Source organism: Zootoca vivipara, chromosome 2 (genome assembly GCF_965207765.1).
Source record: "Zootoca vivipara chromosome 2, rZooViv2.hap1.1, whole genome shotgun sequence".
Taxonomy (NCBI): Eukaryota; Metazoa; Chordata; class Lepidosauria; order Squamata; family Lacertidae; genus Zootoca; species Zootoca vivipara.
In genome coordinates, this window is record NC_142584.1 from 107,666,346 (window position 1) to 107,694,100 (window position 27,755).

Consider the following 27,755-nt stretch of genomic DNA (forward strand, 5'->3'; position numbering starts at 1 on the left):
GCTGATCCATGCCTGTACACCAAGGTGTACAAATATCTAATGCTCTTAGTTTTTGTAGATGATTTGCTTGTAGCAGGGAGTTCCACAGATGAAATCCAGAAGCTCACAAGTCAGTTGGAAAAGAGGTTTAAGCTTAAAGCCTTGGGGCCTGTAAGCAATTACTTGGGAGTAGAAGTAAGGCGAGAAGCTGATGGAAGCTTCCTATTGAGCCAGAAAGAGAAAATTAATCATTTGATACAACAGTTTGGCATGGAAAACTGCAAACCAGTTCAAACTCCCATGATACCAGATTTCACAAAGATAGTGTGTGATGATGAATTTGATCAGCCTGAGTTGTATCGCTCAAAAATTGGATCATTGCTGTATTTAAGCCAGTGGTCAAGGCCAGACATTGCATGTGCTACAAATGTTCTGAGCCAACGTGTATCTAAACCCAGTACTGTTGATTGGTGTGGTTTGAAAAGGCTTATTCGATATCTAAAGGGGACAGCAAGTGTATGTTTAAAGATATCTAGTACACAAGATGAGAGGCTGCGTAACTACCAGAAAATCTACAAGTGGAATGGTTGTGATGTTTGCCAATTCCATAATTGGATGGCGTTCGAAGAAACAAGGATTTGTAGCAACTTCATCCTGTGACGCAGAATATGGGAGCCTGTCTCTAGCATGCAATGAAATCGTGTGGTTTATACAGATTCTAAAAGATCTAGATTGTAAAGTAGATTTGCCTATCCAAGTGTATGAAGATAGTCAATCATGCATTGCATTAGCGGGCTCGGGAAATAATGAAATCCGCATCAAAACATATTGCCATCCGTTATGCAAACGTTAGAAATTGTGTACAGAATGGGTTAATCAAACTGGAGTATTGTCAATCACAAGATAATATTGCTGATTTGTTTACCAAGCCTTTGCCAGCAACATGTCATAAGGAATTGATGACAAAACTGGGTTTATGTATATAGTATATAGTATATGTATGTTTTGTTTTCTGTTGGAGTTTTTGCATTTAAAGAAACAGAAGGGGTGTCACGGCTAAAAATTGGCCGCTGTTTCTTTAATGCTGGGGGGAGCTGAGTCAGCATGAGTCAGCGGCCTGGGCCTGCAGTGACTCATGCAACCTTTCACCTAATTGTATTGTACCTGTATATATGTTAGTGGAGTTTGCTGGAGGTTGGTTGACTGTTTGGTTGGTTGGTTGGAGAAAGCTGGTGGTGTTGATGTCTGTCGTTCTGCAGTTAAAGACTTTTAAGAATAAAAGCAGAATATACTCTGCAAGGACACTTTTTGTGGAGTCTTTTGTGCCAGGCAAAGCAGGTCAGAAGCTTTGGCATATTTTTTTTCAAAACACTGACAAGAACTTCCTAATTTCCTTTCGGTTGTCTATAATTTTTTCATTTGATTTAATTTTGTTTATGATATTTTTTTGCTCATTTTTATTTAACTGCCATGCCAACAATTTCATCAGTAGTACAAGTGCTGGGTAATGTAAAATCGTACAATGTTGTGACCACATACATTTTCACAAAAAGAATAATAAAAACATCATAAACAAGTGAACATACCATATGTGATGTAACAAGATAGTGGATCTATGGCATAGTACCGTGTTTCTCCTAAAATAAGACGTGCCTCTAAAATAAGCCATGGCACGATCTTTTAAAGGCAAAAATATATAAGACATCCCCCAAGAATAAGACATGTTGGGGGTACTGGTACCTACCCGACCCAGCGGGAGCCGGCAAACGCAGGAGCGCGCGCCATGCCCCAGCCCAGCGGGAGCCCCAGCACAGAGACGCGCCGAGCTCCGACTGAACGGGCCCCAGGACCCGGCAGGAGCCGGCAGCAGCCCCAGCCGCGCCGTGCCGCCCGAAGCCCAGGGACCCGGCAGCGGGCGGCGCGCGAAGTGACAGTAGCCGGCAGGAGCCGGCAGCGGCCCCAGCCACGACGCGCCGCACCGCCCGAAGCCCAGGGACCCGGCAGCGGGCTCAGCGGGCGGCGCGCGAAGTGGCAGGAGCCGGCAGGAGCCCCAGCCATGACGCGCCGCACCGCACGAAGCCCAGGGACCCGGCAGCGGGCTCAGCGGGCGGCGCGCGAAGTGGCAGTAGCCGGCAGTAGCCGGCAGCGGCCCCAGCCACGACGCGCCGCACCGCCCGAAGCCCAGGGACCCGGCAGCGGGCTCAGCGGGCGGCGCGCGAAGTGGCAGTAGCCGGCAGGAGCCGGCAGCGGCCCCAGCCACGACGCGCCGCACCACCCAAAGCCCAGGGACCCGGCAGCGGGCGGCGCGCGAAGTGGCAGTAGCCGGCAGTAGCCGGCAGCGGCCCCAGCCACGACGCGCCGCACCGCACGAAGCCCAGGGACCCGGCAGCGGGCTCAGCGGGCGGCGCGCGAAGTGACAGGAGCCGGCAGCAGCCGGCAGCAGCCCCAGCCACGACGCGCCGCACCGCACGAAGCCCAGGGACCCGGCAGCGGGCTCAGCGGGCGGCGCGCGAAGTGGCAGTAGCCGGCAGGAGCCGGCAGCAGCCCCAGCCACGACATGACGCACCGCATGAAGCCCAGGGACCCGGCAGCGGGCGGCGCGCGAAGTGGCAGTAGCCGGCAGGAGCCGGCAGCAGCCCCAGCCACGACGCGCCGCACCGCACGAAGCCCAGGGACCCAGCAGCGGGCTCAGTGGGCGGCGCAAGAAAGCCCCGTACCATGCTCAATAAAAAATAAGACATCCCCCGAAAATAAGCCGCAATGTGTTTTTTTAGAGAAAAAATAAATATAAGACGTGTCTTATTTTGGGAGAAACACGGTAGTAGCTGTGATAAACAGCAACTGTTACAATGTGGACGTACCTCATTAGGCGTACCTCATTGCATACCTGCCAAGTCTCCCACAGAAAAATACGGGATTAGCAGCAGCAGCAGCAGCACCATAAGTTGCACCGGAAGTTGTCCGGCGGCCATCTTGGGGGTGGCTGCATGGTGGCTGCCATCTTAGGGGTGGCCATGCAGCCACCTCCAAGATGGCCACCACCATGTGGCCACCCTTAGGATGGCCGTCGGGCATGCGTAGAAGCTATTTCCGAAGCCAGCAGTGGCCATTTTCTGGTGCTGATAGATGGGCAAACCGGCAGCAGAAAAATGGCTGCTGGCAGGAGCGGATTTAAGGGAGATTTATGGGAGAGGAGCTCAAACGGGAGACCGCCGGGAAATGGTAAGGAAAAACGGGGGTTTCCCGGGGAATACGAGGTACTTGGCAGCTATGCCTCATTGAGTGTGATATGTAGGAGTTATAAGTCTGCTCAGTGCACATCTCATCTGTGAACTGGTTTGCTGCAGATCCAGGGTTCTTCACTTCGGCCACTGGAGCTGGCAACACCTTGATGGTTTATGTAAGCACATTCTCCATCTCCCTGAATTTCAAACCTAAAATATCAAACAGAACATATGTTGAAATAATAATAATAATAGTTTTATTATTTATATGCCACCCACCTGACTGGGTTGTTCCAGCCACTCTGGCCGGCTCCGAACAAAATATTAAAAACATAATAAAACATCAAACATTAAAAATTCCCAATACAAGGCTGCCTTCAGAAGTCTTCTAAAAGCTCTACAGTTCTTTATCTCCTTGACATCTGATGGGATGGCGTTCCGCAGGGCGAGAAGACCCTCTGCCTGGTTCCCTGTTATTTCACTTCTCAGAGTGAAGGAACTGCCAGAAGGCCCTCGGAGCTGGACCTCAGTGTCTGGGCTGAGCGATGGGGATGGAGATGCTCCTTCAGGTATACACAGCCAAGGCCATTTAGAACTTTAAAGGTTAGCATCATAGGAGCTAACTCCTAGGTGCCAAGATCTCTTCAGCCCCCCAATAAAATATCTGAGGGGGCTGCTTCCCCCAAGTTAAATGGTGTACTCAAATGGTGTACATGTGCTGCATCTTGTGATCAGTTATATGAGGCAGGGCTTACTTGCCCTCCCCCAAATATTTTATTCAAGTTGGCACCCCTGGTCAACACCAACACTTTGAATTGTGCTCAGAACTGTACTGGAAGCCAATGTAGATACTTTAGGACTGATGTTATATATGGTTCTGGTGACCACTTCCAGTCCCCAGTCTGGCAGCCGCATTCTGGATTAGTTGTAGTTTCTGAGCCACCTTCAAAGGTAACCCCACATAGAGCACATTGCAGCAGTCCAAGTGGGAGATAACTAGAGCATTCACCACTCTGGTGAGACAGTGAGCAGGCTGGTAGGGTCTCAGTCTGCATGCCAGATGGAACTGGCAGAATTGACCTGCACCTCCAGGGACAGCTGTGAGTCCAAGATGACTCCCAGGCTGCACAGCTGGTCCTTTAGGGGCACAGTTACTCCATTCAGGACCAGGGAATTCCCCAAACATGCTGCCCGCTGTCCTCTAGAATCTGTACCTCTGTGTACTTAGAATTCAACCTCAACCCATTAACCACATTCCATAGAAAATATCCATAGAAATAAGAACTAGCATAAGTGTTATGTACTGAGCTGAATCCTAGAACAATAGGATTCAGAATCAGCAGTCTGATTGGTCTGCAGGAGCTACCCAATCCAACTCCAGGTGGAAGTGAATCCGCAACCTGATTGGCCTGCAGGAGCAGCCAATCAGGCTGCAGGCAGAAGTCAATCCACAACCTGATTGGCCCACAGGTGTAGCCCGGAAGTAGCCAATCACGCAAGGCCCATTGTGTAAATAATGTATATAAGCAGATGGTTTTGGGAAAAGAGCCATTATTCTCCTCTTCTCCTTGATGACTATGAGCTGAATAAAGAGCATGAAATTCACTCTCGACTCCGAGTATATTTCAATAAGACTAAGCAGTGGAGAAAACGGCAAGCATAGGTGCAGGAAGGCCTCGAAGCAAAACATGCTGCATAACCCAGACATTTAAATGGCTGGTGCTGCTGAATTTCTAGTTTCTGAGCTATGGCATTTGTTTCTTGACACACAACCGGGGAGGGGGGAGCGATCTCACCAGTTATTGAAAATGGTGCCATCAATCCATTTCCAAGGCTCCTGGTCATCAATCCTTTGGAGACCAATCCACTGGTCAGCAGGACCTTTGTAACGTCTCAAGAAGCTCTTAATAAAGAAAAGAAGTGTGAATACATTGTCAACCCTCATCCAAGTGGAGAATCAACTCTATTTGGGGCTGCAGACTGTGCTCTGTATCTTTCCACTCACCATCTCTTCTTGGGAGTCAATCATGACCAAAGAGGCATTGAAAGGGGCACAGTAATTCTGGCTATAAGTCCAGTTTCTGTCACTGTCTGAAAAATAGTAGCATTTCCTTTGGTAGCCTATCCAGCCATTTGGACAGCACTCAGTTGGAGTAGAAGGAGAAGGTAGGGTGGTTGGCAATACTTCACAACTTCTCCCTAGAAAGGTATCAGAAAGTGAGACAGATCACTATCCATAGCTTATAAATAGTCCTACCCAAAATAAAGGTCAGGCAATGTACTCCACTCATCAACATTTTATTTGTGTGCTGCCTTTCCACAAAAGGAATCATGCCCAAAGCAGCTTGCAACAAAGAAAATGGGAACACATCTCAAGCATCATAAGAACAATCACATAAAAAAATAGTATAACAACATAATTGCAAATACACCACACACAAAAACTGTGTGCAGGAGGTCTCCGGTCAACCCCCATCATCTCCAGGCAGGGCTGAGTAAGGGTGGGGAAATGAGGGTAGGGGGGAGGGCAGAAAGCCCAGTGCCCATCTTTGTCCACAAACTCAGGAGGTTGCAGAACATGGAGCAGCTTCTCTTGTGGCTCATCCATAGATAGCCGACCTCAATTGACTATCCATGAAACACACAGCCAGAGTCCAATTGACTCTCCCTGAGATGAGCTTTTGATTAGAATTGTATCTTCCCATGACAAAAAATATATGCAATTTAGTCACTAGGTGGCACTGGACTTAGTTATATGTGCCATGAAGTAAGGCATTTCTGTGGCTGTTGCTCTTGTTTGGATTTTGTTTTGTAATAGCTTCAGCTGCACAAATAAATATTATTAGTATTCGTCCTTATTTAGGAGAGAGAGAGAAAGTTCTTGTCCAGCTTCCTTACTGGTCTGCCCTTTCAGACTTCCATGACAGATGGTCTCAAGATACACAAAATGCAAAGGCAGCAATGTTGGTCCACTGGAAAACAAATCAAAACTCCACACAACTTGAAAGTTAGTTTACTATGAAGGTATTGCCTTACTGTGAAGATGGCTGTAGTTTGAAGAGTTATCACTACCATTCAAGAAACTACCAATGTGTTTGAATAGCCAGCATGAGATGGTTGTAGAAAGTCAAACACATTTCCCCCATGTATTCTGGACAGCAAGATGAGCAGTGAGGCAGTCATAGTTTTTATGAGCAATCTCAGACATCTTTGAAAGTGCAGGTGTCATGGGCGTACCCAGCATGCGGCAGGGGGGTGCAGCTGCCCCTCCCTAGAGAAGCAAAAAAAGGGGGGGAAGCTCCTGCGCAGCAAAAAAAACAGCCGGTAGCGGAGAGCGGAGTTGCAGTGTTCATCCTCAGTGTGGACCATTCCCTGGGACAGGGAAGGATTGCTGGGTCACTTCTGTTGGTTTTTGCATCGTAAAGGTTCCCTCTAAATCCCTTTCTAGCCAGGAGCTAAATCACTCTAATCCTAGTTTCTTTGTTTCCCTGACCGCCGTGCAGTCCTGTGTTGGGCTGAACTGCTGCTTAAGGGCTTGGCAGTTTCTAGCCAGCAGCTAAATTACCCTAATCCTAGTTTCTTTGTTTCCCTGATCGCCGTGCAATACTCCCTCTTTGTGCATAGCCTCTTGGCAATTGCTCTTTCACCCCTGCTAGCCCCACATTTTCCTCCCCGTGTGGTTTAGATTCTTGGGTTGCTGTCCTGCCGCAAGCTAAACTAGCTCTTGAGTTGGTGTTTTCAGGGTCCTTTTACCGGTAACCTCTGCTGTTTAAATTCCTGGCTCTTCTCCACTCTGAGGTTTGTGTTCCATTGAGTGCGTGAGACTGAACTGAGGGGTGTGTGTGTTGTTTTACTGTTGTGTGTGGGCTATGCTGTTATACTGTGTTTGGTGTGTTCCGCGTGTAGGGAAGGCTGAGTGTAAAACACCTCATCCTCCTCTCCCCGCCCACGCTCGTTTGGTGCTCCCCAGCCTCTTTGATAGCTGCTTCTAATTTGGAGTCAGATCGCTGTTGCTATTTCCCCCTCTGCTTGCTAACGTACCGTAGCAGAGTATAACGCTTAGAGGGGACTGCTGCCTGTCTGCCCCCCCCCCCCAGCTTCCTACCTTTACAAAACCCTTAACTGTGAGCTGCTGTCCTCACGTGGGTGTCCTAAGGGGCTGAGTTTGTGTGCTAAAGGTCAGGGAGTGTTGCCAGGACAATCGTTTCTCAACAACATGCCCCTGCTGTGTGTTTCTTGATTGTGATCTGCACCAAGGAGGAGACAGGGGATCTCCCTGAGGAGGAGGTCAGTTCCCCAACACAGCAGCCAGATGTATGGCGGAATGTGACTCATAGAAGTAGAAGGCCCAGGGATCGCTCTGAGTGCTTAGAATTACACAACCGTTTTGAAGTGCTCATGGAAGACGAGGAACAGACTCCACCTGAGGATCTCTCCCTCATCACAGTTGATGAGGAATATGAAGACGAGCAGCAAAGTCAGTCCTCCGGGAATATGCAGGTAACCTTGGAAGGGACAGCACATGGAAGAATCCCAACCAAGCCTATGAAGAGGCGTGTAGTGGTGATAGGGGATTCCCTACTGAGGGGTACAGAAGCAGTGATCTGTGGGCCTGACAAGATGTCTCGAGAGGTGTGCTGTCTACCCGGGGCCAAGATCAAAGATGTAACAGAACGGCTGCAAGGAATCATAAAACCCACTGACAAATACCCCTTCCTTTTGGTGCATGTGGGAACCAATGACACTGCAAGCCATAGCTTACAGAAGATCAAAAATGATTATGAGGCTCTGGGCAGGAAGTTGAAGCAATTAGATGCACAAATTGTCATCTCTTCTGTCCTCCCAGTTGAACGACATGGCCCAGGGAGAGAGGGAAAAATAGGGGAAGTGAACAACTGGCTTCGCAAATGGTGCAAACAGGAACGGTTTGGATTCCTAGATCACGGTCTGCAGTTTCTTGAAGATGGACTTCTGGCAAGTGATGGACTGCACCTCACAAAAGTTGGGAGGAATGTTTTTGCCACGAAACTCAAAAACCTCATCAGGAGGGCTTTAAACTGACTTATGTGGGGGAGGGAGACAGTGGTCCTGAAGGTAGGAGTCTATCAAATGCTGAAGATGATCATCCAAATGTCAAGGACCAAATGGAGCAAGCAGCATGCAGACCTAGTGGTGGGACGAAAATATCCTTAAATAAGAGACATGGGGGAATGATCAATGGTCTTCAATGTCTGTATACTAATGCACAGAGCATGGGAAATAAACAAGATGAACTTGAGCTCTTGGTACAGCAAACTAAATATGACATAATAGGCATCACTGAAACCTGGTGGGATGAGTCTCATGACTGGAATGTAGTAATAGAGGGATACAATCTATTTAAGAGAAATAGACCAAACAGGAAAGGAGGAGGAGTAGCTTTATATGTTAGGGACATGTATACCTGTGAAGAGATCCAGGATTTAAAACTTCAAAGCCAAATTGAGAGTATCTGGGTCAAAATTAAGGGAGAGAAAAACAACAGTGATCTCATTGTGGGAGTTTACTATAGATCCCCAAGCCAAACTGAGGACACAGATGATGCCTTCCTGGAACAGATGGCCAAGCATTCCAAAGGAAGTGAGATAGTAGTAATGGGGGATTTCAACTATCCTGATATTTGTTGGATGTCAAACTCAGCCAAGAGCATAAGGTCGAACAGATTCCTCACTGGCCTTGCAGACAACTTCATTGTCCAGAAAGTGGGAGAAGCAACAAGAGGATCAGCCATTTTAGATCTGGTCCTAACCAATAGTGATGACTTGGTTAGTGGGGTAGAAGTGGCAGGATCATTAGGTGGGAGTGACCATGCTCTTCTGGAGTTTATTATCCAGCGGAAAGGAGCAACCAAGCATACTAAGGTCCAAATTCTAGACTTTAAGAAAGCCGACTTCAGAAAACTTAGGGAAACGCTGGGTGAAATCCCATGGACAGTAATACTAAAAGGGAAGGGAGTTCATGATGGTTGGGAGTTTGTTAAAAGGGAGATATTAAAAGCACAACTTCAGGCAATACCAATGAGACGGAAACATGGAAGGTGCCTAAAGAAGCCAGGCTGGCTATCTAAAGAACTTTTGACTGAGTTAAGATTTAAAAGGGATATGTACAAAAAATGGAAAAGGGGGGAAATCTCCAGAGAGGAATTCAAACATATAGCCAGCACGTGTAGAGGCAAAGTCAGAAAAGCTAAAGCACAGAATGAACTCAGGCTCGCCAGAGAGGTTAAAAGCAACAAAAAGGGCTTTTATGGGTATGTCCGTAGCAAAAGGAAAAACAAGGAAACAGTGGGGTCACTCAGAGGAGAAGATGGTGAAACGCAAACAGGGGACAGAGAAAGGGCAGAACTCCTCAATGCCTTCTTTGCCTCAGTCTTCTCCAAGAAAGAAAACAACGCCCGACCTGAAGAATATGGAGCAGATGATTCAGCAGGGGAAACACAGCCCAGAATAAGTAAGGAGGTAGTACAAGAATACTTGGCTAGTTTAGATGTATTCAAGTCTCCAGGGCCAGATGAACTACATCCAAGAGTATTAAAAGAACTGGCAGAGGTGATTTCAGAACCACTGGCAATAATCTTTGAAAATTCCTGGAGAACAGGTGAAGTTCCAGCAGACTGGAGGAGGGCAAATGTTGTCCCTATTTTCAAAAAGGGGAAAAGAGAGGACCCAAACAATTACCGCCCAGTCAGCCTGACATCAATACCAGGAAAGATTCTAGAGCAGATCATTAAGCAAACAGTCTGTGAGCACCTAGAAAGAAACTCTGTGATCACTAAAAGTCAGCATGGGTTCCTGAAAAATAAGTCATGTCAGACTAATCTGATCTCATTTTTTGACAGAATTACAAGCCTGGTAGATGAAGGGAACGCTGTGGATGTAGCCTATCTTGATTTCAGCAAGGCCTTTGACAAGGTGCCCCATGATATTCTTGTAAAGAAGCTGGTAAAATGTGGGCTAGACAATGCTACCATTCAGTGGATTTGTAACTGGCTTACTGACCGAACCCAAAGGGTGCTCATCAATGGCTCCTCCTCATCCTGGAGAGTAGTGACTAGTGGGGTGCCACAGGGTTCTGTCTTGGGCCCAGTCTTGTTCAACATCTTTATCAATGACTTGGATGATGGGCTTGAGGGCATCCTGAGCAAGTTTGCAGATGACACCAAATTGGGAGGGGTGGCTAACACCCCAGAGGACAGGATCACACTTCAGAATGACCTTAACAGATTAGACAACTGGGCCAAAGCAAACAAGATGAATTTTAACAAGGAGAAATGTAAAGTACTACACTTGGGCAAAAAAAATGAAAGGCACAAATACAGGATGGGAGACACCTGGCTTGAGAGCAGTACATGTGAAAAGGATCTAGGAGTCTTGGTAGACCACAAACTTGACATGAGTCAGCAGTGTGATGCAGCAGCTAAAAAAGCCAATGCAATTCTGGGCTGCATCAATAGGAGTATAGCATCTAGATCAAGGGAAGTAATAGTACCACTGTATTCTGCTCTGGTCAGACCTCACCTGGAGTACTGTGTCCAGTTCTGGGCACCACAGTTCAAGAAGGATACTGACAAGCTGGAACGTGTCCAGAAGAGGGCAACCAAAATGGTCAAAGGCCTGGAAACGATGCCTTATGAGGAACGGCTTAGGGAGCTGCGTATGTTTAGCCTGGAGAAGAGAAGGTTAAGGGGTGATATGATAACCATGTTCAAATATATAAAAGGATGTCATATAGAGGAGGGAGAAAGGTTGTTTTCTGCTGCTCCAGAGAAGCGGACACGGAGCAATGGATTCAAACTACAAGAAAGAAAATTCCACCTAAACATTAGGAAGAACTTCCTGACAGTAAGAGCTGTTCGGCAGTGGAATTTGCTGCCAAGGAGTGTGGTGGAGTCTCCTTCTTTGGAGGTCTTTAAGCAGAGGCTTGACAGCCATCTGTCAGGAATGCTTTGATGGTGTTTCCTGCTTGGCAGGGGGTTGGACTGGATGGCCCTTGTGGTCTCTTCCAACTCTATGATTCTATGATTCTATAGACCTTGCAGGCTAAGCTGCCCCTTGATTGCTTCCATTTATTACCTGCTGATTTAATGAAGATTGGCATAGTTTACATTGCTGTGATAAAAAAAAATCCTTCAGTAGCACCTTAAAGACCAACTAAGTTTTTATTTTGGTTTGAGCTTTCGTGTGCATGCACACTTCTTCAGATCAATGCACACGAAAGCTCAAACCAAAATAAAAACTTAGTTGGTCTTTAAGGTGCTACTGAAGGAATTTTTTTATTTTGCTTCAACTCAGACCAACACGGCTACCTACCTGTAACTATTGCTATGATATTGAGGCTTCCACTGCCCCTTTTGATTTGATACTTTGTGGCTACATTATAAATACTGCTGGTACTCCTGACTTTGTGTTGTCCATATGAGGGACCTGGTGTTGTTACCTCAGATAATTATTTCTCAGAAATAATTTTAGTCCCTGTGCCAGCTATTTGACTACTACAGCTTTTGCGACCTCAACAATAGTTATTTAATTTGTCCTGCTATTGCTACATTTTAGAACACTACCAGGACTTCTGACCTATCTTTCCCTTCTTTGCTACATTTTGAAATTACTGCTGGGGTTCCTTGGCAGTTCATTGAACCTCTATGAGGGTCATATTGTTCTTCCTTTGAAAAGTATGTTGCTACATTGTTTTGTTTTTGTTGCTTGATTATTTTACTCTCATAGCTGCTAGTTTATGCTCGCCTTGCATAAAGAGTAAATAATGCTCTATAATAATCAGTAGTAGTAATAGTAATGATGTAAGAATCAGTAGTAGTAGTAGTAAGAATGATGATGATGATGATAATAATTAATAATAAATATTTAATATAGAAAATAAATAAAAATCTATCAATAATAAATTATATTATTCAAATCACCAGTAAATTGTCAAGATTACTAAATGACCTTTGGCCTAATTACTTAACCTAATCTTAGAGCCGTACCACAGTGAAGATAGCCTGCTTTGCATGCAGAAGGTCCCTGGCATCTCTAGGTAGGATTGGGAATCTTCTCTATGAAACTTGTAGGTTCAATCCCCATATGGGAGAGCCGCATATTATTGCATTACAGGGTGTTGGACTAGATGACCACTAGGACCCCCTCGATCTCTGAGGTACTTTTCTGGGCAGAATAGTAGTGCTATTAACGCCAAGGTTGCAGGTTCTATCCCCATATGAGAAAGCTGCATATTATTGCGTTACAGGGGGTTGGACTAGATGACCCCCAGGGTCCCATCAAAACTTTGAGGTACTATTCCTTGGTTGACAGGATAATAGTGCTGATAACCCCCATGATGCAGGTTCAATCCCCATTTGGGCAAGCTGCATATTATTGGTTGGCAGGATAGTAGTGCTGATAAAGCCAAATTTTTGCAGGCCCAATCCCCATATGGAATAGGTGCATGTTCTTGCATTACAGGGGGTGGGACTAGATGACCACCAGGAGCAGATGTAGCTTGGGGGTCGCTTAACACCATAATCTTCAACATTTTCTGAGGGAAAGAGGGGCACCCTACCATACTCTGGTGAGAGTACTCCTTAATTTTCCTACATCTTTAAAAGATGTGGTTATTGAATTCAGTTTTGTTCCCGGTGAAGAGTTTGTGTAGCACAGTAGTCTGCTTTAACCAGTGTACATGGTGGCAGGACTGTATATGCATTACTATACCACACAACTGCCGGTTTGTTTAGTCCAGGTACGTAAAAAGGCCGCACCAAACGAACCTCAACATTTTCTTCAAACCCAAGAAAAATTATATTAGTATAAGACATGTAATTAGAATAGAAATTTAAAAAAATCATGCAAATAATTGTAATAACTATACCGTATAACTACCGTAATAAAACACTGCTATAATTATATATAATAAAATTTTGGTTTCATTCGCCATTTCCGTGCTGAAATGTCACAACCTGGATGACCATGGCTTGCCCCCCCCCCTAGATTTGTTCCTGGGTACGCCCATGGCAGGTGTGGGCTCTGAAGGTGTGGGTCCCTTTTCAGAATCTGATACTAATATCCTGCATTTCCTTTACTAGGGATGAGAAACCAGAGGTCTTCTGATGTTGTTAGACTCCAACTCCCATCAGCCCTGCAAAGCATGGTCAATGGTGACAACTGATGGAAGTTGTAGTCCAGCCAAATCAGTAGGGTTACAGTTTCCCCACCCTTGTTCTATGCACTTGCGAATGCACACATCTGTACAAGCCTTGTCATCTGGTGCTGGAATCCTTTCAAAACAAGCCACTTCTCCAAGATGCTCCAGATGTTGTTGGACTACAACTCCCATCATCTCTGACCATTGGCCATCATATATCCATGGGGATATACAATCCAAAATGGCAGGAAGGCCTATAGACAGGGGCATCACTACTGCTTACTTTGGTAGTTCAGGGTGGCAGCAAGGTTGAGGCAGTGTGGGTGCTGGTGGAGCAATTCTGGCACCCCTGCTGGGGGGGTTCAAGTCACCCCACACTCACCTGGTAAGCAACGACAATGCTGCTGCCAGGAGGCCAGCATCATCCCAGCACACCAGCTGCTCTTGGGCTACCTCAATTGAATACCAATAAAGCTATTCTAGCTGCTGAGGAGAGGAGATTTTTGAGAGCAGGTGGCCTGTAGAGAACCTGGCAGAAGCTACAGCAAAATGGCTCTTCACTTACTTGATAAAAGAATGCTGTTGACGATGATCAGAATGCCAATAATAATCCCCAAGATCACAATTACAGTAATAGTGAGTTTCTTTTTTCCATTCTTGCTCAGACCTGCAGAGGGAAATAAAGTGTTAATGTTTCCTTGGTTTCAGCAAGATGCCGGACAAGTCCTTCTAGAAACTCCAAAGTATCTGGGGGGCTCCAAGTCTACCAAGGCTTGGGTAGTCCACTCACATTGAAGGCGCGAGTTCAAGGTTGCATGACACCAAGATGCCATACCACTCAACAGTCCTGATTTATGTGAGACATCCTGGAATTACAGAAGCCAATCCTGGCTTTCTGATTGGATCCAAGAATGTCCCATTTTTGGGTCCGGTGCTCTAGTGCAGGTCGGCTGGGGACCAAAAAAGAAATGTCCCGATTTTGGTCATTGAGATGCTGGAAGAGTATGAGATGAACCAAGTTCACCTGTGTAAAACTCAAAGGTTTGGTGCCTCCCACCACAAAATCAACCAACTGGTAGACCTCTACGCATGGCTGGTGAGTCACCACTTATTTATTTTATTAAAAAGGATATACATGCCACCATCTCCTAAACTATCAAAGTGCTGCACAATAATATTTATACAATAAACAAAAATTACCAGTAGAAATAGTAAAAAATAAAATTTGAAAAATCATTAAAATAACTGAGTAATCAATAACATTTTATACTGCTGCATAGGCTTGTTGGCATAAGAAAAGGTCTTAAAGAGATGCCTGGAAGTCAAAAGTGAAGGTGTCTGATGTATCTCTGCTGGAAGAGCCTTTCACAGCTTGAACCTCTAGCTGAGGTCACTTGGGCTTCTGAGACATGGAGGCAACCAGATTTGCTTCTGTGGATGATCTTAGTGATGAAGCTGGGATATAAGGGCTCAAGTGGCCCTTAAGGTATCCTGGACTGAAGTTCTTCTGGGCTGTGTATATGTGGACCTTGAATCTGGCTTAGCAATGTATGTGCATCCGCTGGAAACATTTTAGCAGAGGTGCCACTTACTGTCAACCATCTGCCTCCATCAGAGGTCAAGGCAATCTGCAAGAGCTTCATAGCTAGGCTGGAGGGCAGCCCCACATAGAACACAGTAGTAATCCAGGTTCTAGGTCACAAAAGTAAGGACTTTGGTGACGTTAAGTGCAAAAATGGAATGGAATGCATGAATTGAATGCAATGTGATACATGCCAAATATCACATAGGCAATGCAGGAGGTGGAAGCAGAGGGCAGCACAACCCATTGTGTGAATCATTAACTGTTTGCCAATATAGGTACACATGTACAAGTAAGGATTGTTCCATCTGAGATGGAAAGTAAGAAGAACCTGAGAAGCCTTCCTCACTATTCAAAGCTGGGTACAAGCAATAGTTTAGAGGAGCTCAGCATGGTTTGAAAGAGGTATTGCTTTCCATGGTGTAAAGGTATCTCTCCCCTCCAACTGCTCAATCAGGGCCGTCTCTAGGCCCGGGTCCAGTGGCGTGGGGCACCAGGGCGCCAGGCCACCAGGGGCACCGCTGTGCCCGCTGAGAGGCATGCCGGATGCAGCCCCAGGCACGCCTCTCAGCTGTTCAGCAGCTTCAGAGGCACGCGGGCCTGGGGGCGCCTCTGCCACGCACAGAGGCATCGCAACAGGGTGCGGGCAGTGCCCCCTGGCCCAGGGCCGCCCCTACGGCCAGGCTGGGTGGCGCAGGGTGCTGGCCCTGCAGGCGGCAGCCGCGCTGGGAAACGGGGCGGGGGGGCACCGGAGGGATCCATCGCACCACGGCGCCAGGTATGCTTAAGACAGCCCTGTGCTCAATCTTCTCAAATCAATTTTCACATGAGTGTCTATGTACCTATCCTTTTTCAACTACTTTTAACTGCCTGAATAAAGTATATTCTTCATGGATTTGATTAGTTGGCCAGTTCTCATCCCAGCAGCAAATCCATAACTTTTCTGACAGCAGGTGGAGACAAACTCATGCCTTTCACATCAGAACTCACTTACCATCTAGGCAACGGCCCTGTTTTGGACTCCTCTTGCTTCTACCGGTAGTAGGCCTACTTACATTTCCACAACTTTCCCCATTCTCTGCTACAGCTGGATTCATGTGAAGCCTTTGCTCTGTCATTTCAGTTTCAGAGGAACCCATCTTTCCTTTCTCCCAGGAGGATCCGCAGATTTCACAGTAAATACTACTCAGCTCTAGTTACACTGAGTTTTCCAGTTTCTTGAGATATGTTCAAAGCAGATCACTGGATTGCAGATTCAAACACAGTTTGGCTAGGTGATGTGGTGAGAAAACACCCTTTTAAAATACGTACCACTTAATCGTGTGCTTTAATCAGATACTTTGTCCAGCCAAGCTGTACTTAATACGTATTCCACTTCCCTGTTTTGTCTTCGTGACTGCTTTTAATATAAGGTTACCAGATTTTTTTTCAATGAATCCGGGGACACTTTTCAACTTCCTACTAAATAGATGGATTTTGTCAGGGGACCGATTTGTAAATCCGGGGACTATCCCCGGGAAACGGGGACGTCTGGTAACCTTATTTTAATCCAGGTGAAACGAAAGCTTCTTCAGAGTCTGCTTTTGCCACAAATATTTCCACCACAACATCAGTTTTCGCCACAGCATCAATGTCCCAAGATTCCTCTGTGGAGACAAAATTACAGAGCAGACAAATAAATTATCTCTCCTTGAAGTCTTTAAAGGGTGCAGTCTTGCTTCCATACTAGTATAATCCCCCCCAAAAAGCCCTAAAGGTAGTCTTACGTATACTAATTTACAGAGCTGGAAAATTCCTATATGAAATATTGCTTCTTTTTAGTCTAAACGATTACAGCAATGTTTCCACATCTACTTGATGAAACAAAGGCATTGAGAAAAAGTGAAAGGGAGAAGCCCTTGAGATAGTTGAAGATGGCTATCATATCTCCCCTCAGTCTCCTCTTTCCCAGGTTTCCATGCCTTATTAGGAAAGGTCGCTCTCCTCTGGACACTTTCCACCATGGGTCGGCAAACTAAGGCCCCAGGGTCAGGATATGGCCCACCAGGCTCGTAAATCTGGCCCCCAGAGCCTGCTGCCCTCTCAATCAGTCCCCACAGAAACAGCAGATGCCTCACCGTGTGGGGACTGACTTCCACAACTCTGGGCGGGCAGTGATGCTGGCGCAGCTTCGGATTGGCTGCAGGAAGCTCCTGCAGCCAATCCAAGCGGCAGACACCTCTGGGTGACACCCCTTCCTTCCCACTGAGTTTAAGAGCCGAGTGGGAGGAAGTGGCGGCAGCGGTGAGGCTGCCTCCGCTGCCTAGGCCAGCGGCATGGGCTCTGCACCCCGCGGACTAGACATGTAAAATTTCCGGAAATTTCTGGTTTTTTCCAAGAAAAACTGAAACCTTTTTCTTTTCTGGTGACAACAGCACCTCCTAAAGGAAGAAATGTATCTTGTTATTGCATTGGAGAGTTCAGTTTGTTACCTAGGACTTGCTTATCCTCACAGAAATTAGAATAATCTGATACCATACATATTTTTTTGAAATGATTTATAAGCCCAACACACCATGCACCTCATACAGTGGAGGGACCACCAGGAGGGCTACCTTTGCTGATTAGAACATGGGCAGGTTGATCTGGAAGATGTTCTTGCCTATATTTGTAGCCCAATCCATTTGAAGCTTTCAACATCAAAGCAAACACCTTGAATTGGGCCTGGAAAATAGCAGCGAATCTCTGAGCTCAACAAAACCTCACTCAGCAAATCTCACTCAACAAAAAAAAAAGTTTACGGCTAGGTCCTAAATGCAAGGCAGTTCCGAATCTCAGCCTCGCAAAACTGGTTCACTCCAGATGTTTTGGATTCCCAACAACTCCCTATCAACATGTTTTTAAAGGTTTCAGTATGTTCTTAATTGCTTTAAAATGTTTCAAATAAGCTTTAATCTTGATTCTAATGGTATTTATTACTTAAATTTTAATTAATAAAATAAGCATAAGCAAGGGATGACAGTAGCTGCAGACATGCATCTGGAAAGACAAGGTTGGAGAAGGTGACTGCATTCTTTTTTCCCTTTGAGGGTAACTCTGGGCCAGGAAAATGTTGCTGTTTTTTACCAATTACATCCTTAGACATTTCCTTTTGGAAATTCACAAGAAGCTGGTGGACAGCATCCACTGATCTCAAATACATGCTACCCGAGAGTAAAGAAACGATCAGAACTTGCTTCATAGGAAGCGATTCCTATGGAAACATTTGCAAAACTGGGGTCCTGCCTTTTTACTAGAGGAAAACTTGTAGTTTGGGGCTTGAGCCAATCGGTATATTACAAGTAATAGAGAAAACCCAGTAAGGGAGCCTCATATAAGAAGCCATTCCCATTTCCCATAGTAGTTCCAATGAACCGTATTGCAAGAAGATACTGCAACCCTACAGAGTAGGCCAGTAGCAATACCTCCATATGGCAGGTGAGTGAGAATGAGGGATACTAGTTTCCATAAAGCTTGTGGCTGAATTAAGATTTCAATTCACTGTTTTAAGGACAGTGGTGTCCTGCTTTCTACTTTCAGAAAACAGTCGGGAATGCCTTTAACGTTCCACATCTCCACCAGGCAAGCCGGCTCTGTAGAAAAAGCTACTACTGGTAATTTCCAAAAACTGATAACTGAAATCACACGCAAAATGTGACATATGCAATTGCCACCGATTTGTTTGTTGTACAGTATTTTGCAAAATGTACTATGCTCTGCAGCAGACAGAAATATATGCACTTTGATCTATGGCTGATGACTCTTCCTCAACCCAACCTGCCTCAGAGGGGAAGGGCCATAGTTCACTCAGCGTGTAGACTAGCATATGCTCTGTGGGCCTGGGGTTCAAGCCCAATATCCCCAGGTAGGGCTGGGGAAAGAAACCTTTGAAACCAGTATCTGGAACCAATGGATTCAAATTACAAGAAAGGAGATTCTTACTCAACATGGAGCAGGAATCTGATGGTAAGAGGTGTCTGACAGTGCAAGCGAATCCCTGCCTTGGAGGTTTTTAAGCAGAGGCTAGATGGCCATCTGTCAGGGATGCTTTAGTTGAGATTCCTAAGGGACACGGGTGGCACTGTGGTCCAAAGCACTGAGCCTCTTGGGCTTGCCGATCAGAAGGTTGGCAGTTCGAATCTGCGCAATGGGGTGAGCTCCCCTTTCTATGTCCCAGCTCCTGCCAACCCAGCAGTTCAAAAGCACGCCAGTGCAAGTAGATAAACAAATATCACTGCAGTGGGAAGTTACAGGTGGGTAGCCGTGTTGGTCTGACGTAGTCGAAACAAAAAATTGAAAAGTTCCTTCTGGTAGCACCTTAGAGACCAACTAAGTTTGTCATAGGTATGAGCTTTTGTGTGTATGCACACTTGTTCAGATACAGTGGGAAGGTAAATGGTGTTTCCGTGTTCCGTTGCGCCAGAAGTGCTGGCCACGTGATCCGAAAAGCTGTCTGTGGAGAAACGCAGGCTCCCTTGGCCTGAAAGTGAGATGAGCACCACACAACCCCATAGGCGCCTTTGACTGTAGTTAACCATCCAGGGGCCCTTTATCTTTTTACCTTTTCTCTTTTTAGTTGAGATTCCTGCATTACAGGGGGTCGGACTAGGTGGCTCTCGGGATCCTTTGCAAGGCTCTGATTCTAGACCTGTTCCCAAACTGGTGGCCTTGGCTCTGCCCTTCGTGCTCCCTCTTCGTTGCATCTCCCCTTCAGTGAGGCTGCTAAGGCCACCCCACCCCTTCCATTCCTGAATGCCAGCAAGGAGATGGGGGATTTGGGGGGGCGGGGATTCTTCTTTAGCTGTACGAACGTTACTCCAAGCTTTAGAGACTGGTTGAGATGAAAGTCCAATCAGTAAGGGAAAGTTGAGGGAAAGCAGGCTAGCCTACGAACTTCTGGGCAAAGTAGGTAGAAAGCAGAGGGACTCCGGCCGATGTGGGCGGCTTCTGGTGGAGGGTGAGTGACAAGTAGAGCTGGTGACCTGAATATGGAAGCTCTCCCGAGGGGACTGGATGCAACAAAGGAAGAGGCGCTCGAATGGAAGATGCTGGTGACCGACCAAGGTGACGGCTAGCCGTTGTGTGACAGGGCGAGAAAGAGGCACGGGAAGAGGAGGGGGAGAATTTGGGGGGTGGACCCGGGCTAAATAAACTTCTTCGGGGCTTTTCTCCTCCCTGCGAGGGTAAGCACGACTCAGAGACAGCGTCCGCCACCCAGGCCAGCCTCCAGAAGGCGCGCACAGCAGCACCGGCCTCAGAGGAGGATCGCCTCCCGCGTCCCTCCTCCTCTACAGCGGTGCAGAGCCCATGCTGCTGGCCTGGGCAGCGGATGCTGTCTCCGTGCCGCTGGCAGTGCCGCTTCCTTCCTGCTCTCGGCCGCTTCTGGGCCAAGAAGCTGGGCCAGAAGCTGCGGGCGCCTCTGGGCCAAGCAGGAGGAAGCGGCCGAGAGCAGGAAAGAAGCGGCGCCGGCAGCAGCACGGAGACAGCAACCGTCGCCAAGGCCAGCCTCCAGTAGGCGCGCACAGCAGCAGCGGAGCGGCCTCAGAGGAGGATCGCCTCCCGCGTCCTCCTCCCCACAGTGCCCCTGTTCGCCAGGCGCCCTGGCGCCCCCCAGCCCGAGGCTAGAGACGTCTCTGCAGGCAGCGGCGGGCGGAGGCGGATGGCAGCGGGCAGGCTGGCCAGCGCAGCGCCCCTCCATTTTGGCGCTCTAGGCAGTGGCCTAGTCCGCTTATATGGATGCGCCGGCCCTGTAAGTGACATGAGAACACCTCTAGCTGAGTCCCAATTAGCTATCCATACTCCTCGCCTTGCAGATTACCGCTGCCCTTTATTGTTGTATGCTGACAACGCTGAGATCCTCTCTTTCTCTAGAATCGGCTTAAGGAGGGCACTTAAGATTTTTGCTTTGTATTGTAAATCCAATTTTCTTATCATAAATCATTCTAAATAGAAAGTGCTTATTTTCTCCAGAAGTCGGAAATTGTACAAATGGATGTTGGATGGGAAACCTATTGAACAAATTCAAAAAAATCAATACCTGGGAGTGCATTTTCAATACGGTGCAACATGGGCTGGAAAGCACATATTGCTTACCTCCAAAACAAGGCCAAAGCCCTTTCGAACGCATTACTGTGTTTCTTCTTTTCGGAAGGGGCCTTACATGTTCCATCTGCCTTAAAGGTATTTAATGCTAAAGTAGTTGTGACAATGGCTTATGCTGCCCCGTTATGGGGAGCTTCAGTAAATTTGGCGCCTTTAGAAACAATTCAGAATCAATTTCTGAGACGCCTCTTGAAATTGCCCCAGTGCGTGAGCAGTGCAGCTATTCGCCTTGAACTTAAAATTCCCTCATTAGAAAACTCCTTATGGAAGCGTATTTTCTGCTATTGGCTGTCCTTGTGGCATAGATTGCCCAATCACCATCTCATTCAATGTCTTTGGAGAGACGATTTTGTTAGTCCCTGGGCAAAAAAAAAATCATACCAAAATCATGTCCTACGGATTGTTCCCATCGGACCTATTGAAATTAGATCTTCCCTCAGCCAAAAGAACTATCATTCAAAAACTTGATAACTTTTATTTCCATCAAAATATTATAACGGGTGGTTGAATCAAGGCATACAGCCCACACCTCAGATCCCATCTTATCTGTCTTTTCTTTCTGTCACAGCCCACAGATTCGCCTTCATTAAAAACAAGATTTAATGTCGTCCCATCCAATGTCCTGGGGCACAGGTTTTCCAAAGGTCAAATTTCAGTTCTATGCACGTGTGACAACAGAACAATAGAATCCCTCTACCACATACTGTTCTGTTGCCCCCTGCACATGCCTAATCAGGCTAGAATCCTGTATCTTCTAATTCTGGAAATCATGGACAAGCCGCCGGAGTCCCAATTAACATACCTGCTGCAAGATGATGATTCGACCAGAACACTACTTGTAGCAAAATATTTGATTTCAGTTCTTTCTTACAAAAAGCAGCATATTTTACTTTACGATTACTGATATCAAGCTACATCATTCGAGTAACCTTCAGATCTGATTAATGAGCAATGAAGGCCTGCAATGTATTAACGTTTTAACCATAGCTAAAAGCCCCACAATATTACAGTACTTGAAAAATTTAAATTTGTTGTACATAAGTTCCTTGTAAGCTGAACCCCTTCCCTGAGGCAGCAGAGCCAAGGGAAGGAGAATTTATATTTCATTGAATATCCGCAAAAGTATGCAGATTTTACTAACGAGCCCTCTGAGACCCTGGGGGCAGGAATCTGGAAATTGACTATTTGCCATTGGGATGCCACAAGCTGAGGAAATTTCTTACTAAACGATCTATTGAACTTGGAAAAACTTTCTAAATGATCTTTTGAACTTGGCTCTTTATAATTTTGCAACTCTTTCTTAAATTGGAAAGAAAGTCTGGAATTGGAACTTTTAAAATTGGAATGGTGGGCAAAAAGAACAAAGCACTGACCTGCACAGCAGCCCAAACTCCATATTGAAATATGAGAAGATAAAAGAACTAGCCAGTCAAAACAATTAGTCACAAGATGGGGGGGAAACTGGCTACAATGTATCTGGGAACAAACCCAAGAAGTGTTGGAAAAACTGCAGATATACAGAAGTAACACTGTGACTCTCATTGGAAAATTACAAGTTACTCCCAAGGACAATCAGGAGCCACTTTGGAAATTAAAGACACTAAAGACTCAATAGAGCAGTGTTTCTCAACCTTTGGAACTTAAAGACACTAAAGACTCAATAGAGCAGTGTTTCTCAACCTTTTTTGGGCCACGGCACACTATGTTCTATGAAAAAAATCACGCGGCACACCAACTCTGTGCCGCCCTATATTTAGTTTTCAGGTGTGGCCAACTCCGAAGAGACTGTGATCTACTCACAGAGTTAAAAACTGGCAGTGATCTACCTCCTTTTGGGGTGTTCAGGTCAAAGTTGTTTAGGGAGGAGAAAAGCCCTGTTTTTTACGGGTTCAGCTCAAAGTTGTTGAGATTTTTAAGGAAGGAGGAAGGCCCATTTTTTAGGGGTTCAGGTCAGAGTTGTTGAGCTTTTCTGAGGCGGGAAGAAAGCCCTGTTTTGGGGGGTGAAGGGCTAAAATGTTGAGCATTTTTAGGGGAGCCAAAGTGGTTGAGCTTCTTTGGGTGAAGCCAGTGATATACCAGTGATCTACCACAGACGTCCAGTGATCTACCGGTAGATCACGATCTACTTGTTGGACGTGCCTGGTTTAGTTTGTCTATAGCCCCTGCTTTTTGCCCAAATGGGCCCCATCCACCACCCAGCTGAAGTTCCCAAGCTGCTTGAAACCCACAAACGTTACAATCCGTCTCTAGTCCAACATTTACTCGCAAGTAAACCTCGCACTCAGTTCGGTGGGCCTCAGTCCCCGCCGCCCAAGCAAGCAAGCATTGGCATTCAACCTGGCGACGCAAAGCTAGGCATTTCTACTCGGAAGGAAGGGCCGCTGAGTTTTAGTGGGGCTTGCTACCTGGCTAGTGGCTGCAACCGGATTGCAGTTTAAATCGGAATTGCGTGTGCAAGCCGGTTCCGCGGAGGCCATTGGGACGTTTCTTCTCAAATAATTGGGATTCGGCACATCTTAGGACACATTTACACGGGAGGAAGAAAATCCCAAGGGAAGCTGGCGCGACCTCAGCCTGTAATTTGCCGCGACGTGCGGCGACGAGAAGGGCGATTTGCATTGTCACGTGCCTGGCGGCCGCCAATATTCATTACTGACCCGCCGGAAAGGAAGCCGGCCGGGTCACGACGCGGGCACGCGGGCGCTCGCCTCGCGTCGTGACCCGGCCGGCTTCCTTTTCGGCGGGTCAGCGACTTGACAATGCAAATCGCCCTTCTTGTCGCGGCACACCAGCCAGCGTCTCGCGGCACACTGGTGTGCCGCGGAACAGCGGTTGAGAAACGCTGCAATAGAGGATGGACAAGAAGAGCAACAACAAGTTAAAATAGTGCAGCTTGTGAGAGAAGCTGCACAATGTCTGGATTACAAACAGGAGGCTCAAAAAGAAGAAGAAATCCAGGATGCTGACCCCTCAGTGAGAGAGAGGGATCGGGCTCCTGGTAAAACCAACCAAGCAATGGTAAAGGACAAAGACTTGCCCTGGGATCGAGCCCCCCTAGTGAGAGGAGGGAGGCGAATCCCAGGCAACAGTTCAGTTACATGGGAGGACAAGAAAAGGGAAAGATGGAGGTGGGAGGGAGCTAAGAAACTGCAACAACAGAAGAAGGGATGGGGAGAGGAGGGTGGGCTGAAGTGGTTCAGGGATGGTGTGGGTTGGAAGAGAAGTGGCATTTTGATTGGGATGGATTATATGGTTTGAATTTGGACTCTACGAGGGATTGTCAACTAGAGAATTGCTAACCAGGGGATAGAGGGGGGTAGTGGGAATTGTAATAGGTTTGAAATTACCCGGGGGGGTAGATAACCCACAGCAATGCACTTGGGGGCATGGCAAGGGGTTTTTACTTTACAATTTAGCACCACTAACCCCCCCCCAAAAAATCCCCCACCAAATAACCACAAGACAAAAATAAATACCATCCTTCAAAACGTCATGAGCTACACCAGTCATGGAGGGGGTGGGGGGGACAAAAAGAATAGATAATGGATCCGGACACGTGGGGGCAGTCACAGGGATTAGCCACAACAACAAGCCACACCCACAAACCTCGCCTCCGCCACGAGATCCTGTAAAACAGGAGGCCTTGGCTCCATTTTACAGACTAGGCCTCAGCTCTACAGCCCTTTAAATACTATGCCGAATGGAGCCCTGGGTGGGGGGTGGGGGGAGGAGAAGCCCAAATACGTCATGGGCTGATGTAGGGTGGGGGGAGCAACTGTCCAACAGCCACCAAAACAGCCATTCCACCCCAAGCCCAAAGCATCTCCCGGCGGCTGCATTAATAAACGCCTGGCAGCATAAGGCAGTCATTCATCATTTCTCCTAACACACACTTGGGGGCACAGCGAGGGGTTTTCGCTTTATAATTTAGTGGGCGTTGTGTCACATGCGAGGCTCTGGCGGCCATTTTAAGTAAGGGCAGTCGTGCCCCTTTTAACCTAGGCTTTACCATGTTTATCCGAAAATAAGACACTGTCTTATATTTATTTTTCCTTTAAAAAAAACCACATTGGCTTCTTTTCAGGGGATGTCTTATTTTTTATTACGCGTCCAGCCTTACCTCTTCCTTGGGGCCCTCCAGAACTGCGCCTATCGCTATGTCTTATTTTCGGGGTATGGCTTATATTGTGCAAATGCTTAGAAATCCTGCTATGGCTTATTTTATGGGTATGTCTTATTTTAGGAGAAACAACTGATTGTAAGCCTTTGTGACTTTTTTTGAAAAAACAACAACCATGCACTTCCTCTCCCCAGTTTAAGTCCTCAGATATTTGCAGTGGCCACCCCCCACCCCATTTACAATCCCCTACCTTCCCCTTGCCACTTCCTGGGTTTTTTTATGGAACTGAACAACTCGGGTGCTTCAGAATGCGCCTTCTGTTGCCAGGCCCTTGCAGGGCCACACAGAGGCCCGGGCCAGGTAGATAAGATAATGTGGCCCTGTTTTTAACCCTTTTGTTACTTTTTTCATTTTACTGGTTGTGAATATGCAGACCGAGGCCCCCTTTAGATTTGGAGGCCCGCGCCAAGTGGCCCATATGACCCCCCTCCTTCTGTCTGGGCCTGTCTGTTGCTACGCGGCTATGGGGCTTCACTATTTGACCCCCCCCCCTTCATGATTTTTTAAGTAGTTCTCTGCATCCCAGGGCACATCATCACCCCCCATCCTTAATCTAAATATATAGAAATGTTCACGATGCGTGCACAGGGGCCAATGTATGGAGATACAGGGGGGAGGGGACAACAGAGGGCTCAGACAAAAGTAAATACTGGGAAATGGAACCCAGAAACTGACATTTCCTTCTCCAAGGGTGGGGGCCAATGTAGGAAGATACCGAAACACGGGGATGAGCCGGGGTGGAGGGAGGAGGGGCAGGATACGTCATGGATCGGGACAGGGGGGGATCACAGGAAAGAACCACAGGAACGCATGGCCGGGTCAGCTAGTTTTAAATAAAAGGATGCAGCATGCCAGGCAGGCCCCACAAAGATCCCACAGGTGCAGTTTTTTTAAAAGGACACAGCTTACCTGTGCCTTGCGAGTAAATAGCTGATGCTGACCAAGCCCACAAGAAGCAGAACAGAACAAAATTTCAAAGCGATTGGAAAATACCTGTGGAAAGTTGAAAAGAGCATTGGTTTCTATAATTTTATGGAGCCTTTTGAGGGAGGAATGCAAAAGACAATGAGATTTAAAAAGTAATGAAAGATCTTGATATTTTGGAGGCAGCCGATGCAAGGTCTCACAAAAGATGGCAAGCCTTAAGGTGCCCAAAATCTGCTTCATAAAAATGGTTAAGTAGCAGAATGCAGTAAGAATTCTTTTTTAAATTAAAAAAGTAACAAACCTACCCTACTCATTCTCAGGAGAGTCCCTGTTTCTGCCTCCCCCAACCTGTGAATTAGGTATATAATTGTAAAAAAAAAAAAAACTTCAGAGCGATTTACAAAAAGATTTTTTTAAAAATGGAGAAAAAAACACAACCCTAATTTAAAACATACAAAAGGAAAAATACTATAGCAGATTATAGTTACCTCAACTTTCTAAGCAACTGGTAGGCTTATCTCCTGTTGTCAGCAGCTGCAACTAGAACCGATTGTCTGGAACTGCAGTTACACCCGGTACAGATTGAAACCAACAGGGGAAGTCAGAACTAAAAGGGGTGATAGTCCCCTCCTCACCTCTCCTTTCATTGGTCTTTCTGCCTTCCCCTCTGGCTTTGAAATCAACCTAACCTAACCTAAAGGTGCCTAACATTGCCATCGTTTAGGTTAGGTTGATTTCACTTCCATTGTCTGATTTCACTTCCATAGTATATAAATAGATATTAGAATTACCCGTTCGAGAGAATTTCACAGCTTCTCTTCTTCTTTGCGCTGTTGCAATTGCTGGCTTGACACAAAGTCTGTTACAGTATTTTATAAAAAGTCTCTTTACTTGCAGCAAGCCAAATATTTGTTCTGGGATGGAACTTCCTTATACCATACTAGCTCATTGGCAACTAAAACGGAATTCCTGCCATTGGTACTGCAGTAGTTGGTTTGAAGTCAATGCTGGATAAAACAACCCCTGTGTTGCAAATTAAAGTCAAAATGCTGAGAAAAGGAGGCATCACATCGACCAGTTCTTGGGCAAAAAGTAACTGTTTTAATTGTAGTTAACCATGAATGTGATCCAGGGTAATCATCTGTTTCGGTTAATGCTTCTTCAGTTTTATAACTAAAATAAATCAAATAAATATAAGTCAATAATCATGTCATACATACTATAAATCATACACTATAATCAGGTCAATAGCCGGCATGGACACAAATCTATACAGTCCATATTATTTTCACAATGCAAAAATACAGGAAGATACAGCAATAAGACAATAAAACAAACATACAACATACCTCAAGGGCCATCCAGTCCAACCCCCTGCCGAGCAGGAAACACCCTCAAAGCATTCTTGACATATGCCTGTCAAGCCTCTGCTTAAAGACCTCCAAAGAAGGAGACTCCACCACACTTCCTGGCAGCAAATTCCACTGCCGAACAGCTCTTACTGTCAGGAAGTTCTTCCTAATGTTTAGGTGGAATCTTCTTTCTTGTAGTTTGAATCCATTGCTCC

At 46.4% G+C, this 27,755-nt stretch overlaps 1 protein-coding gene across 4 annotated transcripts; it reads right to left on the reverse strand.

Annotated features, from left to right (window-relative positions):
• Window positions 1-180: 180 nt before the first annotated feature.
• On the reverse strand, window positions 181-27,343 carry LOC132591619 (C-type lectin domain family 2 member B-like). 4 transcript variants are annotated; one of them, XM_088663432.1, is made up of 7 exons: window positions 26,980-27,343; window positions 26,171-26,254; window positions 15,956-16,607; window positions 13,945-14,046; window positions 5,209-5,402; window positions 5,000-5,106; window positions 181-3,413 (listed from the first exon to the last, which is right to left on the reverse strand). In XM_088663432.1, exons 3-7 carry the CDS (start codon window positions 16,098-16,100, stop codon window positions 3,302-3,304), a joined length of 660 nt encoding a protein of 219 aa, XP_088519558.1. In that variant the 5' UTR covers window positions 16,101-16,607; window positions 26,171-26,254; window positions 26,980-27,343; the 3' UTR covers window positions 181-3,301. The 4 variants fall into 4 exon arrangements, with proteins under 4 accessions (XP_088519558.1, XP_088519557.1, XP_088519559.1 ...); XM_088663431.1 differs by lacking the exon at window positions 26,980-27,343 and adding an exon at window positions 26,677-26,764; XM_088663433.1 differs by lacking the exon at window positions 26,171-26,254.
• Window positions 27,344-27,755: the final 412 nt, after the last annotated feature.

Coding starts and splice junctions, on each gene's coding strand:
- LOC132591619 (XM_088663433.1), bottom strand. CDS start 16,100: ATGGGTTCCTCTGAAACTGAAATGACAGAGCAAAGGCTTCACATGAAT. Junction 14,047..15,955: donor ACAGGGCCGTTGCCTAGATG/GTAAGTGAGTTC, acceptor TTCCCTCTGCAG/GTCTGAGCAAGAATGGAAAA. Junction 5,403..13,944: donor CAACAGCATTCTTTTATCAA/GTAAGTGAAGAG, acceptor ATACCTTTCTAG/GGAGAAGTTGTGAAGTATTG.